Source organism: Ailuropoda melanoleuca, chromosome 8, assembly GCF_002007445.2.
Source record: "Ailuropoda melanoleuca isolate Jingjing chromosome 8, ASM200744v2, whole genome shotgun sequence".
In the NCBI taxonomy this organism is placed as follows: domain Eukaryota; kingdom Metazoa; phylum Chordata; class Mammalia; order Carnivora; family Ursidae; genus Ailuropoda; species Ailuropoda melanoleuca.
The window spans coordinates 77,255,584-77,280,317 of record NC_048225.1 but is presented as its reverse complement, the minus strand read 5'-3'; the positions used below and the strand labels follow the sequence as shown (position 1 = coordinate 77,280,317).

Below are 24,734 nucleotides of genomic sequence, written 5' to 3'. Positions count from 1 at the left end.
AAAAATGTTCAACATCATTAGCCATTAGGGAAATTCAAATCAAAACCACATTGACAAATGTTGGAGAGGATGTGGAGAAAGGGGAATCCTCTTACGCTGTTGGTGGGAATGCAAGTTGGTACAGCCACTTTGGAAAACAGTGTGGAGGTTCCTCAAAAAGTTAAAAATAGAGCTACCCGATGATTCAGCAATTGCACTACTGGGTGTTTACCCCAAGGATACAGATGTAGTGAAAAGAAGGGCCATTTGCACTCCAAAGTTCATAGCAGCAATACCCACAATAGCCAAACTCTAGGAGCCAAGATGCTCTTCAACAGACAAATGCATAAAGATGATGTGGTCCATATATACAATGGAATATTACTCAGCCATCAGAAAGGATGATTACCCAACATTTACATGGATGGAACTGGAGATTATGCTAAGTGAAATAAGTCAAGCAGAGAAAGACAGTTATCATATGGTTTCATTTATATGTGGAACATAAGGAATAGCACAGAGGACATTAGGAGAAGGAAGGGAAAAATGAAGGGGGGGAATCAGAGGGGGAGACAAACCATGAGAGACTATGGACTCAGGGATACAAACTGAGGGTTTTAGAGGTGTGGAGGAGTTGGGGGATGGGTTAGCCTGGTGTTTGGTATTAAGGAGGGCACGTATCGCATGGAGAACTGGTTGTTATATGCAAACAATGAATCGTGGAACACTACGTTAAAAACTAATGATGTACTGTATGGTGATTAACATAGCATAATTAAAAAAATAAAGTAAGTTGCAAAATATGAACATCTAAAAATTTCACATTAAAAAAAATCCAGATTTTGAGCTTTTCTTGAAAAACCCAGAAAGCATACCAATACTCGGTCCTCATTCATATATATGGCAACACTTAGAGCTGAATGTAGGGGAAGCATATGCTGTGCAGTTTGCCGCAGTCCACACCCTGCCCTCTTGTCTTAGATATGGCCCACTTCCTTGTCTGTGTGACCTGCCTATCCTGAGTTGAGTTTGTCAGCCCTTGCATGGGATTCTTGGGAGCCTAATAACAAACCTCCTTGAGGGAAGTAACTAAAGAGCCCATTTGAAAGGGGAGTAGGGAAAGAGGAGACTGTTGGGAGAAAGCAAATTGATATTTCAGAATATCCTTCTGCTACCTTTACTCTTAAATTCCTAATTTAGTTTTTCTGTCTGATGCATGTACTTGGATTGGCCCAGTCAACACTGGTCTTCGAACGACCCAGAGAGAATATAACTGGAAGAGAAAAAATGAGGTAACAAGCCTGACACTTAGATTCAATTTTTCATACTGTGAATATTAAACTACATAGCTGGAATGAGTTGCAAGGCCAAGTAGCAGAATGTAGGTGGTGAGGTGGTGAGAAGAGACTCTTAATGTCAGCTCATTGATTCGGAAAACTTGGAATAAAGCTCACCTGAATTATTTAACAATTAAAATGATAGAATGTTTCTGAAATATGTATTTTGCCCCAGGTCCCCATCCCAATTTCCCGCCTCTTGACCTCCTTCCAGTGATGGCTCAATAGTGGGGATCTACATAGGGGGCATGTTACAGATGGCAAGCGTCAGGCCATGGGTGCAGGATCAGACACTAGCATCTAAATGCCTGTGCCTCTCTCTTTGGAGTGTGCGTTCCCTGAGGATTTGTGGGTGGTGTGCCTGGGGTGTGTGCAGTCACAGGTGGATCAGGGAACCTTCCTAGAGTATCGCTTTCACTCGATGCCCTTTTAAAGGGAGGAAACTCATTTAACCATTAGGTTATTTGAAATGTTTCATATTAAAACAAGCATATTAGGAAGTAGGATGACAGATTTGCATGACTTTTTAAGATAAACCAGGAGACTTCAAACCATTTTATTATGGAGAGTCACTGAAGTTTTGCCCTGACATCTTTTCTTGCTTTCCTCAGCAATCAGGGCAAATTTGGAAAAGCTTGAGAAGTCCTGGACAGCATGTGTAGAGTGGGAGAGGGGAGGGCTGGTCACATGGGGCCGGCACAGAGTGGAGGTAACTCTGGGACTGGGGGACCTTCAAGCCTAGTTGCTCAAGGGGTCTCTGTCAGGGCCCCTAACAGAGCTCATGGGGCCGGAGCCCAGGGCTGAGCGGAGGAGACACTCTGACGGGGCAATAGCGCGCTAGGCAAATGCACAGGTGGGCCAGGGGGCAATAAATGATGCCGGGGATGGGCTTCAGGGCCCTTCAGCACCCTCTCTCCCAGTTGCAAAATCAACCCAAATAAATATGCTTTCCAAGGGAAAATGCCATGTTGTGTAAGTGCAGTTTCAGGAGAAGTCCTACGGCCTACCACAACCCCAACCAGAGTCACCCTAAAAGCCTTCTAATAGAAATTCTGGGCCTGCACTGTCATCTGTGGTGGTCAGTGGTGTACAGAGTGTTTGCCAGGGGAAGGAAAGTTGCATTGACCAAATATATGATTTACGGTTTCTTGAAAGTAAAAGCAACTTAATTCTTTCTAAGCAGCCTTCCTAGGGTCATCCTCTCCTCTTTCTTAAAACGACCCTGTTTCACAAATGGGAAGCCCAACTGGGAGTCAAGGAATTGACTTCACTGACTCCTCATTGGCACTCTTTTCCAGGCCCCGTTATTTTAAAAAAAATTTCTTGTTTTTTAGGAAAGAGGTTTCCAGTCATCCTGGAATTGGTCACAAAGTTAACTGGAATTCAACTCACCTGACATTTCTCTTTTCCTGAGGAGCACCTTTGTCGGACTGCTCTTACTGAATTAACACGGTATCTCTTCACAAGAGGATGTCTGATGGAACAGGGACGTACATGTCTCTCTCAAAGCCCTTAATATTAGAAGATCTTTTAGAGGGAATGTTCCAGATGATAAAATAGGAACTTCTCAGTAAGTTTTCTGATTGCATTTAATAGTTAATGTTTTTCCTGAAACGCTCATCATCTAGTATTTTGAGTTTCTTGTATAATTGGAAAGCGGATCCCATTTTAGAAAAGAATACTAATGGTGCTAATGTAACATGCAGAGTCAGGTTAAAGACTGAGCTAACCTCTTGGCCCAAGTGCAGAAGGATGACCTGACAAGGAGATTCTTTAGAAGTTGCTGGAACAGTGAACTGCTGTATTTATTTCACAAAAGATGGACTGCTGTAAAAGAGCTCTGATTTTAAGCAGTTACATTATTACTGGAGATGTTAAGAAATTCATCGGGATAATAATACAATTCACGGCCTACCAAACAAAACCAAACAGCTATACCAATTTATGAGAGTAAAAGTTACCAAGAACATTGTACAATTAATATATTACTGACTGAAGCATATGACCTATAATTTGATACGTTGCTAGCGCCTCCCTAACATTTTCCAGAGAAAAGTTATTCCCTCCCTCCCCGATTTGGTAAATATTGAAAAATGGAACCACGTTCCACCATCTTAGTTACTGAAAGCGAAGTTTAGGAGAAATTAACAATCTTACATTGCATAATACTGCTTGGTATCATTTTTCAATTTCTTTTTAAAAGTCAAATAAAGTTCAGTTTTATGGGCTGGTTGTTTATTATTTGGAATCCATTGCCCCTTTTCATTTCAACAAGATTTGGAAAGTTTACTCGGTTATCTACTTTCGGGAAAACCAGAATAGAAGCAAGAATAGAAGAAAAGGTGAGAGAGAAAGTCAGTCCTAATTATTAGAACCTTCTGGGCACCTAGCATAACAGGGCAGTATTTCAGCATGGACTGTGGATCAACCAGTGTGTCAGCAAATTCTGGATGTGGCTGCAGATACAGGAACTGGGCCACTGTGACTGAACCACACAGGCTGCATTTTCCTTTTTTTTCATTATAGAAAAATGCTGACACACAATGCTACATTAGTTTCAGGTGTACAACACAGTGATTCAATTTCTCTAAACGTTATGCTGTGCTCACCACAAGGGCACCTACCATCTGTCACTACACAACGCTTTTATATCCCTGTGACGTATTCTATGAAGGGCTTCATTTTTCTTATGGTAACAGCATGTCTGGAAACAGGCCAGGGAGGGCGGGTGCGGCTGCTTGAGGAAGTTATCGTGGAGCTAGGCTGCAGCCTCTTCCCTCCTCCTTGGCCTGGACTTGGAGCCTTGGGCTGCCAAAATGACACCTGTGCCTCCAGGCAGCCTACTGGCTTTTCAGTAGGGCAAGGAGTTTTTCTCCTTATGAGGTTCTTGCCTTTTCGTCAGGAATGGACCTCATCCCGGGCCGGCACTGTCAGGTGCTCAAACCTATCACCTTAAGATGAATTTTAACTGGCACCTCACTTTGCCACCGTTAATACAATCTGGGTGTTTCAGTGAAAAATAAGGGGTAAAAGCATACTGGGTTAACAACCGCAGTATCTGCTGGACTCCGCATCACAATCATTTGGGTTGTTAGCAACAGAACGTCTGGCCACCTGGACAAACAGTCTCTGAGGGTAGCCCCCGGGCTCTGCAGTTGAACACTCCTCATGTGATTACCTGTGAAACCTGAGATGCCCTCGTCTCCTCTCCAGTCTTGCGTAGGAGGGACTTTACCACGTATGTGAAAGAACTAGAGGGCACGACTTCATTACATATATATGTTAGGATGCTTTTGGCCTAAACCCAACTCAAAAAGGCTTAAATCTTAAGGAAATTGATTTTTTTATGTACTATGGAAGTCAAGAGGTAGGACAGGTTCATGGTTGGTGGACTCTGAAGATGAAGGAGAATCAGATTTTCTCTCCACTTTGCTGTTCACCTTTACAGTCTCATTCTGTGGTTCCCCACTCCCGGGGTGTGAGATGCTGCTTCCAGTTGCTGTCAGGAGACTGAATTCTTTTAGAAACTTCAATGACCCTCCATTTGTGTCCCATTCACAAGAACTGAAATCACTTGCCCATTTCTGAATCAGTTACTGCCAAGAAAGTGGTAATGACCTCATATCTAGTTAGCACACCCTTTAAGCTAAAATTAAAGTTGTCAGTATTTCAATTTGCCTTACCCCGAGGAGTGTAGTAGGAGGGAGTAAACCTCTACGTCAGCCAGTTCGCTGCACCCAGTAGCATCTTGACTCGGCCATTTAGACACAGCCGTTCTGGCTCCTTCCCCCTACACCGAGCATCTCCTCAATGAAGATTCCTACACTTAGGGTGCAGGTTAAAGGTGAGATCGGACTTGTGGCAAGAACACACAGGAGTCACAGGCTCACCACTTTGAGAATCTTAGATGCCTGTGTATTCCCGCCAAAGTCCCATGGGCACCTCTCAGACTCCTTATGCTTCTTAGTCACGATGGTCATATATTAATTCACTTCCAATTAATAAATCTTTGAATGTATGATGCAATTTATTCTGTTCTCCCATGAAAATTGAAAGCAGCAACTCTCGACAGGGGAGCTCTACTCTCCATGCCCACTAGTGTATTAAAGACGTACTTAGGATCACTTCTACCCTGGAAATGAGTACTTATTATGTAATATTTTATAACTGGAAAAGAATACTTTCACGAAGTCTCATGGCTGCTTGGTGACAGAGCCAGAGCTTGATTTGGGGGTACATAGCCCCCTTTTCTTTGAGCTTTTTCGCTGTCTTTATATTGACATCACGTATATGGATAGAGTAGAGATGGCTAAACAAAACACCAAGGTTTGGGTGCCTGAGGGAGAGATGGGGGAGAGGTGATAGATTTACTGGGGGAAAAGTTGATTAATTTGATTCTGAATTTGCAAATTTAATGGGACATGTTCCATCGGTCAGTAAAGACCAACACTCAGGTCTGGCTAATTACTGTTGGGAGATTTAGATTTTGAACTGTCACCATGAAAGAAAGTTGAAGCCAGCCTCTCCAAGAGACAAGGACTAGGGGAGTCAAAAAGCCAACAGAAGAGAACAGCAAGGAATTGAATAGCTGGGGAGGTGACAGGGGACGAAGGATCTAGGGATTAGTTAGGACCAGGTATTAGTTCTTTAAGGGCAAAATTTACTGTGACTTGAAGAGACGAGAGCAGGACACCAGTCCTCTTGTCTTTCAGACCACCATTCTTCAGGATATTGGGTAACCTGGGAATTTTCACTCCATTCTCAACCTTCCTGGTGTCACTAGAATTTTACATGTGGAGAATTCAAGGAAACTAAAGACTTAATGACTTGTCTAACACCTGGCATCATGTTTTATATTACACGCAAAAAAAATATAAAGGGCTACATGCAAGAGACTATACCAAGTATGGGACACTTCTTCCTAAACCCACGACATATTAGCGTAAGTCTAATAAAAGTCTGAGAGAGCATGAGTTCAGAGTAGTTAGTATTTCTTCCCAATAAGCACAGATGTACTATTCTCCTCAAGATTCATATTCTTAAGTCTAGTAATCCAAGTAAAGTAATAGGAGAGCTCTTTACAGCAGGAGTCACAAACTCAAGGACCCAGGGAGGTAACAGGAAGGAGCAAAGTGAGCCAGGAGTTGTGGTAAAATCACTTGTCAGCTGCTCCTCCATTTTCATTCCATTAAATTTTATGGATCTGCCTGTGGAAAAAAGTACCAATGCCAATTCCAGCAAGCAAACCACTGCCCTGCAGGGCAGGGTCTAAACCAGGGCTTCAAAAGGTGACGACAGAATTCTCTGATCCAGTTTTAACAAAGAATTTATTTGCTGATCCAAAAGAGGCCAGAATCAGAAAACAGTCCCACCCACTCACTGCAAGAAGAGTCCTATAATAAAACGTTTTCCGTCATCTTCTCCTCTCTTCCCGAGGTGTGCCCTTGCTTGCGTCTATCAGCACAGAGTAGACCACAGACGGAATTACTTTGTACGAGAGGCACCCGGCAGCCGGTACACCGCCCCGGCACGCAAGTGGAGCCTTCTCCACAGCCTCCCTCTTTTGAGAGAAATTTATTGAAACATTTTCTTTATAGGAAAATATTTAAAGATCTTTCCCCCTGTTCATCCTACTTATCTAATGAAAAAGCATAGAACGGAAAGGTTTTTGGCCCCCATTGTGGTCCAAACACTGAACCGTGAAGAACATCTGGATATTCTCAGTTTTGGGGTTACATACTCACCTATCACAGAGGAATCGCAACCTCAAGTTCTGGATTTGATTAGAACAGCTGAAAAGCGGGTAGTCACTCTATGACGGAGCAAAGCAGGCTTTTTCAACCGTACTACCTTACTGACCCCAAATCCCGTAGAGATCCAAGATCTGAGCCTCTCATATGGACCATTTTTCAAAGAGTCAGCGGACGAGAGTATATGAACTGAGTATATGAACAGAGTTGAATGCTGGTGAAGGCACAGAGTAAAGGATCCCAAGAAATTTTTAGTGCCATTTTCATTTAATAAGCCAGTAGTAGAGCAACCTAAAGACCTCGGCTGCGACCACACCAGGATGTTTTTATGGAACAGCTGCAGGAGAACAGGACTGGCAGCCGGCATCGTCCGGCTCACTGAGCTAAGCCAACAGCTCCAGCACCAGCTCCGCAGAGACTATGGCTGGGGTGTGTAGCGGAGGTACTTCTTGCCAGATGGGAGCTCTTTGGTGAAGACTCCTTTAGGGAAGAGTTTTTTGGCTTCATCTTCAGGGATGGTGGGAAGAACCATCACGCTATCTCCATCCTATTGAAAGACATTGACAATGGTGAAATCCAATCTTATAGGGAAGCCTAAAGGCAAGAGTTGACTTTAGAAAAGCAGCTACAGGTGCTCATGAGAACTCAGTATTGGTTACTCTCTCTCCTCTGAGGAATTCTGTTTTCACAGGTTGATCTTCAACACTTTCATGAGGGCACGACTTCCCTCTCTTAACAAGAAGTATAGTCTTATTTCAAACCCAGTGATGGCTTGGCATCACACTTTAGAATATGAATTCTAAGTCCTTATGGCTGACCTGTGTGAATGAATCCTGCTTCCTCTCTCATCCCTGGCTCCTCACCCCACTTCCTGCTCCTTCTCTTCCAGGCACGCTGGCTTTTCTTCTGTTTCTTGAAACCACCAAGCTCGTTTTCGTTAGCTGTTCCTTCTGCCTACAGTGCTCTTCGCTCATAAATACGCATGACTTGGTCCCTTCTTCGTGTCCTTCCCAAAGGTCCTTTCATAGAAAGGCCTTCCTTGGCAGCCAATTATAAAAGCAACCCTCCCACCCCTGCATTCCCTACCTCTGCTTGATTATTCTGTCACTCTCATTGTCACCTAACACACAGTAAACTTGCTTACTGTTTGTCTCCACCCACTGGAGTGTAAGCTCTAGGAGGGGAGGAACTTCTATTTGTGTCTGTATTTATACTGTTTGCTGCTGTATCCCAGTGCCCACTGCCCGGGCTCAGTAAACACATGTTCGGGGGATGGATATACAGAATTTAAATGATTTGCCTGTCAGAAAAACGAAACACCACCACCTGGTATTCAGGTTAGGATATTTTAAAAATGTAGCTACGTGAAGAAACCCTTGTGATAGCCCTGTCCTACCTTTTGCAGAAATCCTAGAGATTAAAAGTTTATGAACAAGATTCCAAGAATTCTACACGAGTTTAAAAGACTGAAAGAAGCTTAAGAGAAATGAAATGCTCCATGACATTAATACACCACAGCGTTTTATAACCATGACTTAAGTGGCCAATCTAAGTCTAGCTATAAATAAATATTTTGCCATCATTTTGCTAGTTTTGGGAAGGGTTAAAGGTTTTTTAAAAAATTCTTTTATTAAAAGGCATTACTCTGACCAATTAATTTGATCAAATGATCTAAAAGTTAGAAAGCAATATATGGAGTTTGTATTTTACATAAAAGGTGTTAGACCTTGACAATGGCCTCACAGCAAATCTGAAACTCAGCCACGAGGAGAAGTCCAGCCCAAGTCCAGCCCGTGTGTGTGCATGCCAGAAAAAGAGCCCATGAAACAAAGACCCTGAAGATAGCCATTTAGAGACCAGCCCCTTAAGCCTTGCAGGGAAGGTAAGTATCTGCCCTTTTAACATCTTTACCTTCCAATCAACCGGGGTGGCAACCCTCTTTTCTGCCGTTAGCTGGAGAGAGGTAATCACTCTGAGAATCTCATCAAAGTTCCTGCCAGTTGTCGCTGGGTAGAGGATAGACAGCTTCAGTTTCTTATCAGGACCAAAAACAAACACCTGTAAAGCAAACAAATGCAAAAATAGAGTTCTTTAAGTGTTTTTGATATTAAAGCCTCTTTGAAAGCTCTTCAGTCATTAGCAATGTTCAAGGGTGTTAAAATATAAAGCAAAAACAAACAAAACACCTCCCCACCCCCCCCAAACATCTAGAAGGATACATCAAACTGTTAATCTGGGTGGCTTTTAAGTGATCTCTACACCCAATGTGGGGCTTGAACTCAGAACCCCAGATCAAGAGTCGCATGCTCTACTGACTGAGCCAGCCAGGTGCCCCTCCGAGTTATTTTTCTAAACTTAGAAGGGAATTCTATTGGCTCTGGCTGTCTCAGTGCAAAAAACTGATATGCAAATTGAATCCAGGAAAGGCCTCAGGAAGGTACTATGTTAACTAGGGACAGTTATCTTAAAAATATACTAATGGGAGCTGATACTGGTCCTCAAATAGTTGTACATTTTTGCAGATGAGGGACTAAGCTTGCTCTCTAGTGGGTAAGGACAGAACAAATAGAAATTCCAAACCAGAGCTGCCTGATGGAGAAGGGTGTGGCCTACCACTTTGAAGAGAGGGCTGTCAGGAGAACTGGAGAAAAGATTCCTCACTTCTAGATGACATCTCAGAATAACTAATTATTTTATGCAGATTTCCAAAAGCTGTCAAATTCAGCAACTTAAAAATTTAGCTGAAAGTTTTACTTTGCATTAGCAGTACAGGTGATCAGTGAGATTGCCATCAATACAGTTATTTTGTAACGGGATATTCCCATTTCCTGGAGTTGGTGCAAGCACTCAATTAGACATAGGGCCTGGCCGGTCATGAGGACTCCATCATGGATTTCTATGACTTACCACACGTGCTGTCACAGGCATGCCCTTTTCGTCCTTCTCTGCTGGGTCCAGCATGCCTAACAGGATGGCAAGGTCCCGATTCTTGTCATCAATGATGGGGAAAGGTAATGTTTCTGTGGGCTCCTGACCGTTGTAAGCATTGATATCCTGAAATGCAGGTGAGAGAGGAAAAAGAAATCTAGGCCAAGCATATCTTCTGAATTCAATCTGTTAATGGCTATCAACTTGCAAGACAGGGAAGAGGACCACAGTCATCATTTTCTCTAAGCAATCTGAATAAGAGAATGAATGAATGAACACTCCTCATCCCAATCAGTCACTGACGGAACAGTATATATAGCACAGTATTCACGTTATAACCACAGACCCTTTTCCTGCCCAGTTCTCTCAGAATTTGTCATGCTTTTATTACTTGAAGCAGCAAGCAAGAAAGCAGCCTTAAAAGTCGAATACTGTAGAGTTAGATCCCAATCCAAGGTACTTCTGGATGCCTAACAAGTAAACACCATCAGAAATAATGGGTTCATTAAGTCCATCGCATCTAGAAATAATGCCACATGCAGAGATAATTCTATAGATCTCGCCCCCACCTGCTAAGTACCCTGACCCAGTCATGACACTACTGGAAGGCTAATTATTAAGAAATGGGGGGGAAAAAAATCACAAAAGTTAAAGCAAACCCAAGAACAGAGAGTTGCATATATACTTTAAGGACAAGTAAAAGGTAAAATTTTTATGGGTGAAAAGGCAGAGGTAAATTTACAGTAGGGTGAAATCCAGAGAAAACAATGCATTTCAGGTCTGAGCTAAAAGACAATAATGTCCTCTCCTCCCTACCCTGCTCTCTTCCCCTAGTTAACTGCACTCATTCTTCTTCTTCTTTTTTTAAGATTTTATTTATTTGACAAAGAGAGACACAGCAAGAGAGGAATACAAGCAGGGGGAGTGGGAGAGGGAGAAGCAGGCTCCCAGCTGAGGAGCCCGATGCGGGGCTCGATCCCAGGACCCTGGGATCATGACCCGAGCCAAAGGCAAACGCTTAACGACTGAGCCACTCAGGCGCCCCTGCGCTCATTCACATCTTCTTTTCCTATCCTTAGAAGCCTTTGGGGGGAAAAAAAAAACCCAGCTTCCTTATTAGATCAAGCATCGTACAGCACTTAAAGCGGGGTCAGCAGGGTGGATGAGTAAAGGCACGGCTCCTGCCTTCCAAGAAACGTCTTCTTTGGTTCAGATGACTCCCCTGTGGAGTAGCAACAAATGCAAGACTACACCATGTACATGGCAGACTGTGACTGCTGAGGTATACTGACGTCCCCATTTATAGGTCTGCAGAGGGAGTCGAGACTTCAGGAAAGACTTCAACCTAGGGCCTTGGAGGATTGCTCAGATCTTCACAGGTAAGAGGACAATATTAATGAAACATGCAGGTAAGTCTGAGCATAAAGAACTGAGAAGACAGTGAGTCACTTAGCTGGGCAGAGTTTTAGGAAGTAGTGGAAAAGAGGATCTAAAGTTGGAATGAGGTCTGTTTATTATGTGGAGCCCTGAAAGTAAAATGGCTAGATGTCATGGCAGTTACAGAATCTTTAATTTCTCCACAGAGATGAGACAGGGTAAGAGTGGTATCGATGAACTTTGAACTGGGAAACAGCATTTTTTGACACGATCCTTAGTTGTATTATCTTCACTTCCCTTCTCTTGTCACTGGCTCCCTATCAAGTCATCACAACTAAAAAATGATCCGTATGGCTTCATGCGAGAGGCACTCTGAGGTTTCCTATCTAACCAGCTGAATGTCAAGGTCTGGCCACTGCTCCTGATGGTTGGGACGTGTCTCCTATCGAATGCAACCACAACTGTGAAAATTCTAAAGCAGAAGCTCACCAGCTACAACGACGCTGGGCACGCTGCTATGCTTTCCCAGGTGTTATACAATAGGTGATAAACTCTTCCTTCGGTGACTTCTCGTTTTAATGATCGCTATACCGTAACAACTGTCAACACGGCCACTTGCTCAATGGGTATTCCGTGACATCCACGAACACCAAAGAACCACATACTTTGGCTTTATTCTACCCTAAATCAGACTAGGGCCTGTCCTCTAGCACCTAGCATCACAAACAGCACCGGTGTGAGGTTCCAACTGCACTACATCATTTTCCAGCAGGACGATCTTGAGCAAGTCCCTCCAACTCTGTGGGAGGAAAAGGTATTCTCATGAGCAAACACAAGGCGCAAACTACACACCTCCCTTAAAGGGCCGCTCCCAGAAACAAACGAGAAACAACCGGTGAGGCCGCTATAGGAACGCAGTCACTATTCACAGCCAGATGTAAGGGATGGAAAAACATTCTAACCCAAGAAAGAGCAATGCCCTTCTCTTTTCTCCTGCACACGGTTCTTCTCATCTCAGACACTGAGAATCAACGAGCATGAAACGGCCAAGGGATGCAGCCCCAGGTGGCCAACTCACAAGTCAGGACCACATCTTTTTTTGTTTTTTTGTTTTTTTAAGATTTTATTTATTTATATGACAGAGAGAGAGAGAGGGAACACAAGCAGGGGGACTAGGAGAGGGAGAAGTAGGCTTCTTGCTGAGCAGGGAGCCCAATGTGGAGCTCGATCCCAGGATCCTGGAATCATGACCTGAGCCGAAGGCAGACGCTTAACAACTGAGCCACCCAGGCGTCCCAGGACCACATCTTTTCTTCAGTTGTACTCAAAGTGCTTGACATAGTGCGTGGTACCTGGTAAGCGGCCCTCCAAGCTTACCTATCAGTGTTATTTAGTGGCACATCATAGCAAAGTCATCAAAACGTTGAGTTAAGCCTAGACCACCACGTTTATTGCCCAAGTAAATCCTTCTGTTGCAAGTAGACAAGTCCTTCAGTTCGTGCATTCCACACATACAGACCCACCACCCAGGACGTACTGGGTACCAAGCATTGTTCAGCAGTGCACAGAATGGGAGTCGGCCCCACTGTACCTTTCCTCCACTGGGTGCAGACAAATGAACAAATGAAACTAGCAATGTGCAGAGCATTTTCTTTTAGAAGGTGACAAGTGCTAAGGAGAAAATTAATCAGAGGGGGCTAGGAGCGTGGAGGGGAGTTATAATCTTAGATTAGGAGGCCATGGGAAGGCTTTAATGAGATGTCATTTGAGTCAAGACCAGAAAGAGGTGAGGGCAAGCCCAAAGGACCCCTGGGTAAAGTGTCTGCCAAACAGGATTCTGTATAATTTTAAGGTGGAGTAGACGAGTTTACTGATGAATCAGACATGGATATGCAAAAACCAGAGGAATTAAGGATGACGCCTGGCTTTTTGGCCTGAGCAACTATAAAAATGCAGTGTCCATTAACTAAGATGAGTAAGACCTTGGATTAAGAAAAGGAACCCCGTGTTAGATATACTAGGTGTGAGATGATGGGACAACCCAGGAGAGAGGCTGAATTGGCAATGGTTGTATCAGTCTGGAAGCCAGCAGAGTCTGGCCTACAGATGGAAATTTGGTAATCACAGCATTTAGCTGTAGGTGGATGAGTTCACCAAGGGGAAGGGTGTAGATAAAAAGAGGAGGTGTCCAAGAAATGTGTCAAGGGCAAATTCAGCAGAAATTAGGAGTTGGGAGATGATGGAGCTCAGTCTGAGCATAAGCAGGAACAGCTAGAGATGTGTCTGGAAGCCAAGAGAGGAAAATGTTTCAGAATGTACAGTGATCAGTGGGTTGAAGGCTGCTAGTAGGCCAACAAACTTTAGGGCTGAGAACCGAGCATTGCATTTAGCAAGGTGGAGGTCACAGTGTGGTCTAGGTCAGAGTTTCAGATAATCAGTGAATATGAGGGGCACCTGGATGGCTCAGTTAGTTAAGCGTCTGCCTACGGCTCAGATCATGATCTCGGGGTCCTGGGATTAAGTCCCGAGTCGGGTTCTCTGCTCGGCTGGGAGTCTGCTTCTTCCTCTCACTCTCCTTCTGTGCCCCCCCACCTCTCAAATAAATCAATAAAATCTTTAAAAAAAAAATCAGTGAATCTGAGGTTACTTGTACCTTTACCTCAAAAAACCAAGCTACTCTAAAAATTAGTAACTCAGGAAACAACAGATGTTGGGAGAAAGAGGAACCTTCCTACACTATTGGTGGGAATGCAAAGTGGTGCAGTCACTCTGGAAAACAGTATGGAGGTTACTCAAAAAGTTAAAAATAGAACTACCCTATGACCCAGCAATTGCATTACTGGGTGTTTACCCAAAGGATACAAAAATAATGATTCAGGGGCGCCTGGGTGGCTCAGTCGTTAAGCATCTGCCTTCGGCTCAGGGCATGATCCCGGCGTTCTGGGTTCGAGCCCCACATCAGGCTCCTCTGCTGGAAGCCTGCTTCTTCCTCTCCCACTCCCCCTGCTTGTGTTCCCTCTCTTTCTGGCTATCTCTATCTCTGTCAAATGAATAAATAAAATCTTAAAAAAAAAAATGATTCAAAGGGGCACACACACCCCAGTGTTTACAGCAACAATGTCTACAATAGCCAAAATATGGAAAGAGCCCAGATGTCCACTGACAGATGAAGGGATGTGGTACACACACACACACACACACACACACACACACACAGAGGAATATTACTCAGCCATCAAAAAGAATGAAATCTTGCCATTTGCAACAATGTGGATAGAACTAGAAGGTATTATGCTAAGTGAAATAGGTCAGTCAGAGAAAGACAAATACCGTATGATTTCACTCACATGTGGAATTTAAGAAACAAAACAGATGAACATAGGGGAAGGGAAGGAAAAAAAAAAGTAAGATAAAACAGAGAGGGAAGTAAACCATAACAGACTCTTAACTACAGGTAACAAACTGAGTGCTGCTGGAGGGGAGAGAGGTGGAGGGATGGGGTAACTGGGTGATTGGCATTAAGGAGGGCACTTGATGTAATGAGCACTGGGTGTTACACCTAACTAATGAAACACTAAATTCTATCCCTGAAATTAATAATACACTATATGTTAATGAAATTGAATTTAAATAAAAAATTAAAAAAACAAAACCAAAACCAAGCTATTCCATATGATTTATTAACTTGATCTATAATTTCAAAGCACACGCCAACTGGTACCATACCTTGCTCCAGGCAAGATGGTCTTCAACACTGTCCACTGAAAGGGCAATCATCTTAACGTTCTTCTTGGCAAATTCTGGTGCCAGCTTTGCAGCTCTGCCAAGCTCCGTGGTACACACAGGGGTAAAATCCCGAGGGTGGGAGAAGAGAATGCCCCATCTGAAAGAAAGGAAAAGGAAGTCGCAACTTACTGGAGAGGTTATCACCATCACGTAGGATGAGAAATCACAAATCCTAGGTCAAAAATGACTTATTTAAATGAATGCTTATGAGGACAATTACTTTTAGATTTTTTCAAGGAATACTTTCCGATCTTCTTACTTAACGTCTTACTCCAGAAAAGCCCATGTTTAAAGCTCAATTCAACCAAACATGAAATTCCACATGATAAATGTCTTAAAAGACTAATTTAAGGGTGTTGCTTCCTTTAATAACTGTAGGGCCACCCTGACTCTTCTCAGCTCATAAAATCTGTGCTACTCAAACCAACAAGCTTATTGAAATAACTTTCCCCACCCTGCTTACTCACTTCTATTTTTTTTTCTAGGCACAGAGACCCTGACATTCAGCTTCAATAATGGATGTCCCGGATGTGCCCCAATCCAACTGCCTGATTGCAATAATAAGCAGGTTATGTAATCTGAAACTAATAGGCTTCTATCCCCTATTTATATGTAAAATTAAAGTTGACACTTGGCTTCTTTGCAGTGAATGGATATAAAAACTTTTGTAATTCGACTTTCCTGACCTAGCCTGCCAAACAGGACACCCAATCTTTGCACCCTGTGTAAGTTTCACCTGTCTCTTCGTTTGCAGTTTCTTTTCTTCTTGCTTTAGACCAAGTGGGCAGAAAACTGAGAGCCAACAACAGATTTTTAAACTACAGATTCTGAGGTAAATCCTAGTATCTAAATTATCATAACCTAATGTAAAACTTTACGTATAGATTTTAAATATATTTCAAGCTAAAAGTCACCAAGAACTTTTGGACTACCATTTCCTTCTCTGCGGCAACAGAAACTACTTCTGACTGAAAAGGAAAATTTAACACTTGGCTTTCCTCAACCTTTGTTGAGGTATGTTAAACCAGGATCCTAAACTAGTAGCTTACTAAACCTAGCCTACACGCCAAGCTGACCTCTCAAAGTTTGCAAAGTTTCCTGAAGCACAAAGAACAAAAGCAGAGACAGGGGTTCCTCCTCCTTCCACCTACATCTGCCACTTGGACTCCCCAATGCTTCAGGAAAGGAAACGCCTTCCTACAAAAAGGACAGAAGGCCCTATGGCAAGACTGGGAAGAGAGAGGTAATATTTTGAAGATTCTGGAGGATTGTGGTATGTTTACTTTTTTATAAATAGGCAGTAAGAGGGACATTCATCTTTTGAAAGAAATAATCTAGGCATGAGTACAATCTAGGCCTTAGAGTCTATGGAAAAGGATTGGCTTAAGGGTCAGATGAGACTTAAGCTAAAGTCTCCAGGAGCTGAGAAAAAAATAAACCGGACATTTCTTCCTGTGTTGTTACAGGGTTGATGAATGTCAAGTGTGAGACTTATTCTTTCCACTCTATCTCAAGAAGGTTTTGCTGAATCATGCTAAAGAACTGAGTTTAAACCATTTCACATCCTGCCCTCCTCAGAAGCCAAACTCCAGTTTGCCATGTGGCTAGGGATAGGATAACTCTGAGAATGTCTTACTACGGCCTGCCTTCCCCTCTGTCTCCCTACTGTGCTCTTAAGAGTAGTTCAATTACATTATCCCATTTCCTTTCTTATTTTCAAAAGACAAAAGGTTTCCTCCTTTAAAGGAAGGGTCCCCACTCACCCCCAGAAAACATGTTTTGTTTGGTGAAAATGTACTGTAAAGTAGCTGCTTCTAGCACATACCTACAAAAACAATGATAAAGCTCATTAAATTCACCAAATGCAGGACCCAAACCCCTTAGTTGTTTCAATTGTCAGAGGTAGGGCAGATACCTCTAATGTTTGAAATTACTTTATTTTTTTCCTTCACAAAATACCTGGATCAAAAACTGGCATCTGAATTGAGATCACACACAAAATGGAGTTGGAAAAAACTGTATTAGGCAAAATTCATCTGTTATATAAAGAGCTCAAACTTCTTTTTGGGGTAGGGAAGGGAATACTACCCCATGCCTGACTTCCTACTCGTGGCTCTCTGAGAAGGTACCACTTTTAATGAACTCAAGATAGGTCTAGGGGCCAATAAATAACAACAAGAAATCCAAAAAAGTGGGGTTAGCTTAAATGGTGACAGCATTTGTAATTATTGCTATAGTATGTCAGTATTTATCTTTAGTCTACACAATCTAAGAGCTCTGGTAAGATTTTGTTGTATGGCGGTGAGGGCTATAGATGGGAATGGGAAGGAACATACTCTGAAAATTCCATGGACTTTTAGAGAAATACTAATACCTAGATTATGAGACTGGACACAGTCTGAGGTCTTTTCCTACCCTTAAGGCCTGAATGTTTTATTTCTCATCTTTTTTTTTTTTTTCTAGCCTAGTCCTCTCTTTCACAAAGCTTAGTTTTTCCCTTAATCAGTGACTGCACAATGGATTTAAAGGGTTGTAAGGGGATGTGTATGCCCAAAATGTAAGACTCTCTCCCAGGTTCTCTGTGCAGCCCCATCTAGTTATTGATTAATCTCATCAACTTCGCTCTCTGTCTATACACACATATACCTGGACGCTGTAAATAAAAAGGACACAAATCATGGAGGAACTGTTAAGCCTTACAACCTTTGTAAAGGTTGCAAAATGAACACACAAAAAGCCAGGAACAGACTCATAAATACAAAGAACCAGTGGCTGCCAGAGGGGGTGGGGGTGAAATAGACGAAGGGGAATTAAGAGGTACAGACTTGCAGTTATAGAATAAATAAGTCATGGATATAAAAAGTACAGCATGGGGAACACAGTCAATAATATTGCAATGTGGTGACAGACGGCGACTACACTCACTGTGATGAGCACTGAGTAATGTACTGAATTGTCTAATTACTCTGCTGTACGCCTGAAACTAATAAACACTGTATGTCAATTATCATTCAATAATTAAAAAAAAAAAAAAGGAAAACCAGCGTGGTGCGGCTGCTGGAACTACAGAACCATAATATAATGACACATCTCTGGGATGTTTCAGATGAAAACTAAGCAACCTGAAAGCTTGCTGAATCAGGAGCTGTAAAATGTAAAAACAGGCCAACACCGATTTACTCCTAGTCATAATGGTATGACTGCCAGGCCAGATTTGGCTATCACCAGCAAGGCCACGTGCGGGAAGGAAGGCAGCAGGGGGCAGGAAGCGGTGAGGGCCACACGACAGGGAAACAAAAGGGTCTCCAAAGCGGGGAGGTACAAGCATCCAGGCGCCCGCAAGAGCCTGCCGCGGCTAGAAGGCAAGAACCAGCCAGTGCAACGGAGCAACCTCAGAAAGCCCTCCCCTCACAGTGTTGCAAGTTCTGGAATGAAGGACACACCTACATACAGAGTGTTCTCGGTTCCTCCCAGAGCTGTTATCAAATCATATCCCAGCCACTGGGGGAGGCTGTGGACAACACGTCTTTCAGCCAGTTATTTGGCAGCTGGTGGTTTTAAATTTTACGTTTTGTGTCGAAAAGCCTACAAATGCCACTGCAGCAAGCAGGACTTCAGATAAAGCGCTGGGCCGTCCCGAGCCTTCAGCCAGCAGTGTCCTCAGACTCGCCTTAAACACCCACCTTCCCCAGGGAGCAAATTCCAGAACCGAGGGAGGGAGGGAGGGTGGGAGGTGCGACTCTGGGCACGAATCCTGGGACGTGACCGCTGGTGCCGCCCGGCCCTTGCCCCCCCGCTGGGCCTCGGCCTGACCGCGCTTCTTGGCACCGCTTACGAAACCGAGTGAGACAAGCAACCAGCCCTCCGCATTCGCCTCCGGTTCCCGGGCCTGCGGGAACCCGATTTCTTTCCCCTCCCCCTTTCCCGCCGCGGAGCTAGCTCAGCCACGCGGGGCCCGCGGGCGGGACGGGGGAGGGCAGAGGCCGGCCCCCAGCAGCGCTCTACCGACGCGGGGCAGGCGCCACTCAGCCACAGGCACGTGCAGGAAACGGTGCGGAGAGGAGGCGGGGGCGAGCAGAAGGCTGAGGAAGAAGGAGGACGGAAGGGAGAAGAAATAAGGAAGGCACCTCCGAGGCCGGGCGTAACCCGAGAGCAGGGCAGGGCTACGAGGTGGCCACTTACGAGTCTCCTAGAAAGTCGTGGAAACGGATGCGGCCTATGGTAGTATTGGCCTCGAAGTTGGGAGCCTCGTCCCCGAGAAGGAGACCTCCGGGCATGGCGGCAGCGGTGACGCGGGAAGACGAAGACACGCAGCCACGACAGCCACCAGCTTGCCGACTCCGGCGGTGTAGCTGCGGGCCGCGGAGTAAGTGCGGCCACGAGGGGCGGGACGCGGGCGGAGTGGGCGGGGCCAGAGGCGGAGACTAGGTGGGCGGGGCCGTGGCGGAGCGAGGGGCGGGACCGGACTTGGCCGGGCTGGACCGCGCCAAGGTCTGCGCGGATGCGAGGGAGGGTCCGACCAGGCCGAGCGAGGGGCGGGCCAACAGTCGGGGACCTCTGGGTACTCGTCTGGGGCGTCTGAGCCTGCCAGGAGCCTGTGGGCACCCGCGCGCGTCTCCACTCACGTGACGTGGGACTCAGTTGACCTCACCCCCTGGAGGCTTGGGGGTGAGCAAGGTTTTATCCTGCAGTGCGGCCGACCTTTGAAGGTGCAAGGAAGCGGAACGCAGTAGAAGGGAACCCCTAAGGCGGAGAATCAGTGTGGGGGATGACGAATCCGCGGAGATCCTCTTGTACGCTCACGCTTGGTTGCCTGACCCCGCCATTTACCCCTCTCTAAGTCCGAGCTCTGGAATCCTGACCACCCCAGCCAGCCTAGCCATCATGAACTCTGTATCAGAGGATGTGGCAAGACCCAGACATGTAAAGGACCTTATGTCAGAGGAAGTGGCTTTCGTATTGCGGCAAAAATTCCAGCACCTGTGTCATCAGTCACTGCTTGGGGAAATGTGACTAAACTTTTATTTCACTCCCCTCTCCCGTTATTGTGAACCATAAAATATTCAACGCAATTATCCTGAAATCTAGATATATATATATTTTAAAGATTTATGTATTTATTAGGGGGGGAGAGGCAGAGGGAGAGGGAATCTGAAGTAGACTCCCTGCTGAGCATGAGCGCCCCCCCCCCCAGGAGGGACTCTGTCCCACAGAGCATGAGATCATGACCTGAGGTAAACCAGGAGATAGTTGCTCACTGGACTGAGCCACCTAGGTGCCCCTGAAATCTGCATATGCATTTTAAAGCATACTTACTGCGATCTGTGTGCAAGTGAACTCTGCCACCCAAGGAACTGGGAAGTTTAGATTGATTTATTTGCTCTGTGCCAAGCATGAGGTAGATAAAATGACTGTTCTCTTGGAGCTTTCTTTCTAGTAGGGGAGACAGGATTAAATAAGAATATATTAGATAGCAGTAAATCCTATTTGGAAAAATAAAAATAAGGTTCTGTGGTGGCTGGGGTGCTGCTTTGGATTGGATGGTCTGGTTTGGGAGAGCCTCTAGGATAATGTAGGTAAACTACTTAGCACATAGTAAGTGCTCTGGAAATGGTAGCTATTATTTGGATGATGATAATGGCTTATGCAATACGTTTTACTTTGATAACTGTGTGCAAGGCACTGTTCCAGGCCTGGTGATGCAGTCAACAGCTACAGTCCCTGCTCTTACAGGGAAGGCAGATGTACGTACAGTTATGATAAAAATACGGAGGAATTGCTGATGGGGGAGCGTGCTAAATGGTTGGAGTTCAGAAGTGGGAAAATCCTCTGCATGCAGCTCCTTAGGCTTAAGGAAGGCACATAGCAGTGTTAAAAGAAGTGACTCACTGTGATTTCAGTTTTCATCATAGTGCTGTGCGGGGGTGTGTGTGCGTGCACACACGCTAACCATATTTACTCAGTTCTCCCCTGAACGAGGATTTACAGTAAGATTACTGGTAACATTTCTAGCAACTCTAGAGAACTCTATAAAGCTACTGTAATTTGATATCTAAACTAATTTGACTCCAAGCTTTGGTTTTAAAAGAGCTATGTCTTAACTCCTTTGGCAGGGGAGGGAGAAAGAGGGGAGGGAAAGGAGGGTAATTTGACTTTAATGCACTATTATTAATGCCATGGAGATAGGATAGAAAACACAGACATACCACAAATACGGAGAATTAATACAGAAATAGACTTGATCACTATAAAAAGCATAATTATGGAACTGTCTGTTGTAAATTAAGCAAATATAATAAAATGAGATAACCGCCTGTTAGGATTTGTAGTGCCAGAGACTGCACACTGGAAGTTTTCTTGCACCTGGCATGCTTATTTACTTTAGCCTCTGCAGCATTTCAAGTTCTTTTTTATTAGCTGACAACATTTGAAAACAGAACTTTTTACAAAAATATCTGCATTTCTGTCTCCTGGAAAGAGAGGATCTAGCTACACTGGGCCCTTGTTGAATGTGGGTGAACAATGGCTGGACAGTAGTCTACTAAGAGGACATATGTTCCCTGTTATTCAGAGGGTCCCTCACCACAGCATACCGACATTAGTGTCTATTGTCATGTTAATCCCACCCTTACACTGTTATTTTTCTTAGAATAGAAGTAGGAGGAAAATGAATCCTATCCTAATGTATCCCTATCTCTGTCAAAATTGTGAAAATGAAAGGTTGACCAACGGCCATATGTTTCAAGGAGGAATAAGATAGAGCATATTTCTTTGTCAAAGTGAAGAATAGTCCCGTATACTTAATATGCAAAATTGAGAGAATACCATCTGTCCGGCCTGGCCCTTGTAGGGAGTTAGTTTAATAACCTCTACTACGCTGAAGGTGCGTGCTCCATGGGCTGAGTCCATTCCAGAGGGAAGAAGTTAGAATTCTTTTTTTTTCTTTCGAACAGATTAAAGAAAGACTTCATATTCTTCAGCTCATTCATCACAGATATTTTTTACAACCAACCATAAACACAGAGCATCAAAGAGAGCAAATACTTGGGAGTGTAGATATTTTTAATCTAACTGACAGCAGAGCCATACCTCTGAGTCAGGAGAGCTGAGGTAAGCATGACATTTGCTTATGAAAACTCCGGAGCCCAACCAAGACACAGCTGAGTAAGCGTTGGAGCTACGGAAGTTAGAATTCTTTTCCCAAAGGCTAGCAGGAAGTGCCATGGGAAGGAGGGAAGGCGGAGGGGGAAGGAAGGCATTCCTGGGAGAGACCAGAATGTGGAAAAGGGAGACTAGGCTAAGGGAGGGATTTACTTTGCAGAGAGGTTAGAGGCTCTGATATCAGGGGGAAAAATGTTTTCTGGCAGCTGGCAGGGCTGGGGAGAATCTTGAAGTTCTCAGAAGTAACTCCTGGGTGACAGGAAAGAAGAGATTGCTGGGATTTTCAGAGGGCTGTGACTCCTGTCTGATTGATAGGCTCTCCCTTTACCACTTTGGAAAGACTGAATGAAAAGGTGAAAGGCTTGGGAAAGGCCATTTTAAAGACCAACGGTGCCTTACTGTCTTTCTCTCGTCTCACTAGGTTGTGAACTCCTAAAGGCTTGACCATATTTTACTGATAAATATTTGTGACCCATTAGACATGGGAGGCATGGAGCTAGGTTACACGAAGTGTTGGAGAAGCAGTTAGCTACCTTCTGCAGCCGCAACAGCAAAGTTTGTCTGCCTGCAGCTAGGAATAAAAGAGCCGTGTGTCCCTAGGTATAACTGTAGCTAGGGAAAAGTTCTTATGCGTGTGGGAGGAGATATATAAAACTTGAAATTAATGTTAGGAAGGTGGAATTAGGTTTTTAAAAGCAATTCTTAAAAGGTTTCTTGTTAAATCTGGTTGTCTTTTTTGAAATAAAAATAGAAAGAAGGCTGGTGCACAGGAAAGGTGTGCTGATCAGGGCAGTGCCGCCCCCCTGCCCACATGAGGGGGCTGCTCATCTCCACTGCTCTTCTCTGTCTTGTGTAATGCGGTCACTCGTCCCTATTGTGGCTACTACAGGACGTCTGCAATCTGGAAGGAAACCAATGTGGGAGTGAAAATGAAGAGACAACAGCTGTTAAAATGCTAGAATGATGAATAATAACTCAGCAGGGCTCTGGAGTCATAAATTCTGACCCTTATTTTCCCAAATAAAGCACCCTGAAAATTTACTGTTTACCCTGAAAGAGACTGCTTACGAAGTTTCACAAATAGTGATTTGGGGGAGGGGGGGTTTTGTTCGTAAGTGGTTAAAGGATTAGATTTAGAGACATCCCATAATAACTGGGTAACTAAAGACCACAGGCCAACTTAGAATTGTTTGAGGGGTGGTGAGGTAAGTGAACCAGTTCTTGTATCTGCTTTTAGTTAAGCCTAAGAGGCCCCAGGTTTATTTACTACTGTTACGGAGTGGGCAGTGAATATAAATTTGTGAAGCTCCGTATCTGTAAAAACAGAACCCATCAGAGAGAGAAAGAGGGGAAAGGGGAAGAGGGAGAAAAAAGAGAGAAAGCAGAGAGCAGAGAAGGCACAAGAGCCGGCAGGCAGAAAAAAGAAGGAAAACAGGAAGAAAGGGGAGTTTGGAGAGGAACCCATTTGAATGCTTGCCTGCCTTGCCTGAGCTCCCTCCAAAGGAAAGCTGACCACATGGCCCTGCCACTGACCATCGGGGATTGCTCAGGGCTGGTGTTGGTCAAAGGCAGTCGGCCTCCAAACTGGCTAACAGCCCCTGAGGGAGCCTGGCATGAAGTGTTTTATTGTGGGATCCTCTCTGGGTGAAGGCAATGCAAGACAGCAGAGGCAGCCAGCAGTTCACTGCAGGGGTCGGGTAATGTATGGGGGGCAGGGGTCGGGTAAGGTATGGGGCAGAGCCAGAGCCGGCTGTGAGGACGTGGAGAGTAGCAGGAACTCTAGAAGCTGATGCTGATGCTGAAGGGAGCAAGATATGCCCCAAGTCACCAAAGCTACACTGGGATCTAGTGGCTAGCTAGCTTCCAAACTCAAACTTGTTGAGGCCTAGTGCCAGGAGGGAGCTAGAGGTCAGTAGTGGGAGAAGCCCTCCCCAGGTGCAGGGGATCAAGTTCTGCATTTCCTGAGAATTCAAAGACAACAACAACAACAACAACGATATCAGTCTGCCCGTTATTATCAACAAAATCTGGCACTTTTAAGCAATGTTAGTAATAAAATACTCCTCCCAGAAAAATCTTGATGTTGGCCTAACTCGTCAACAACTGCTACAGTTCTTGTGGAGTTTTTAATAATGTATACATAAGCTCCAACTTAGCACGTTTTAACTACTTATCCTCGAGGGAAAAAAGTATTCTGCATACAAGTTAACTTGGAGAATTCTCCATTATATCGTTAGCTTTCTGTATATGTGCACCTCGTTCATCTCAAGGGAAATGATTGCGGGTCAAGCTGTCTTCCAGCACAGTTTCTGTCTATAATTCCTGCATTTAGTAATTGCTGCATTTATTTTATTTTAAAGATTTTATGTTTTTTTTAAATTTATTCAACAGAGATAGAGACAGCCAGTGAGAGAGG

The 24,734-nt window shown here is 44.3% G+C and overlaps 2 protein-coding genes across 2 annotated transcripts in view; one reads left to right on the top strand and one right to left on the bottom strand.

The window, feature by feature from the left end:
- SLC9C2 (solute carrier family 9 member C2 (putative)) overlaps nucleotides 1-3,068 on the top strand; it is a 104,189-nt gene extending 101,121 nt beyond the window's left edge. Inside the window, exons 26-27 of the mRNA XM_034666750.1 lie at nucleotides 1,216-1,271; nucleotides 2,651-3,068. Coding sequence (XP_034522641.1) covers nucleotides 1,216-1,271; nucleotides 2,651-2,692 — 98 coding nt within the window. The 3' untranslated portion in view covers nucleotides 2,693-3,068. The remainder of the gene's footprint in view (nucleotides 1-1,215; nucleotides 1,272-2,650) is intronic.
- A 3,556-nt stretch (nucleotides 3,069-6,624) lies between these two features.
- On the bottom strand, nucleotides 6,625-19,549 carry PRDX6 (peroxiredoxin 6). The gene is made up of 5 exons (XM_002916948.4): nucleotides 19,340-19,549; nucleotides 15,098-15,254; nucleotides 9,974-10,120; nucleotides 8,978-9,124; nucleotides 6,625-7,613 (listed from the first exon to the last, which is right to left on the bottom strand). The coding sequence occupies exons 1-5, from the start codon at nucleotides 19,432-19,434 to the stop codon at nucleotides 7,485-7,487; spliced, it is 675 nt and encodes a 224-aa protein (XP_002916994.1). The 5' UTR covers nucleotides 19,435-19,549; the 3' UTR covers nucleotides 6,625-7,484.
- Between the last annotated feature and the right edge of the window lie 5,185 nt (nucleotides 19,550-24,734).

Coding starts and splice junctions, on each gene's coding strand:
- PRDX6 (XM_002916948.4), bottom strand. CDS start 19,434: ATGCCCGGAGGTCTCCTTCTCGGGGACGAGGCTCCCAACTTCGAGGCC. Junction 15,255..19,339: donor CACGACTTTCTAGGAGACTC/GTAAGTGGCCAC, acceptor CCTTTCTTTCAG/ATGGGGCATTCTCTTCTCCC. Junction 10,121..15,097: donor ACCATCTTGCCTGGAGCAAG/GTATGGTACCAG, acceptor CCTGCATTTCAG/GATATCAATGCTTACAACGG.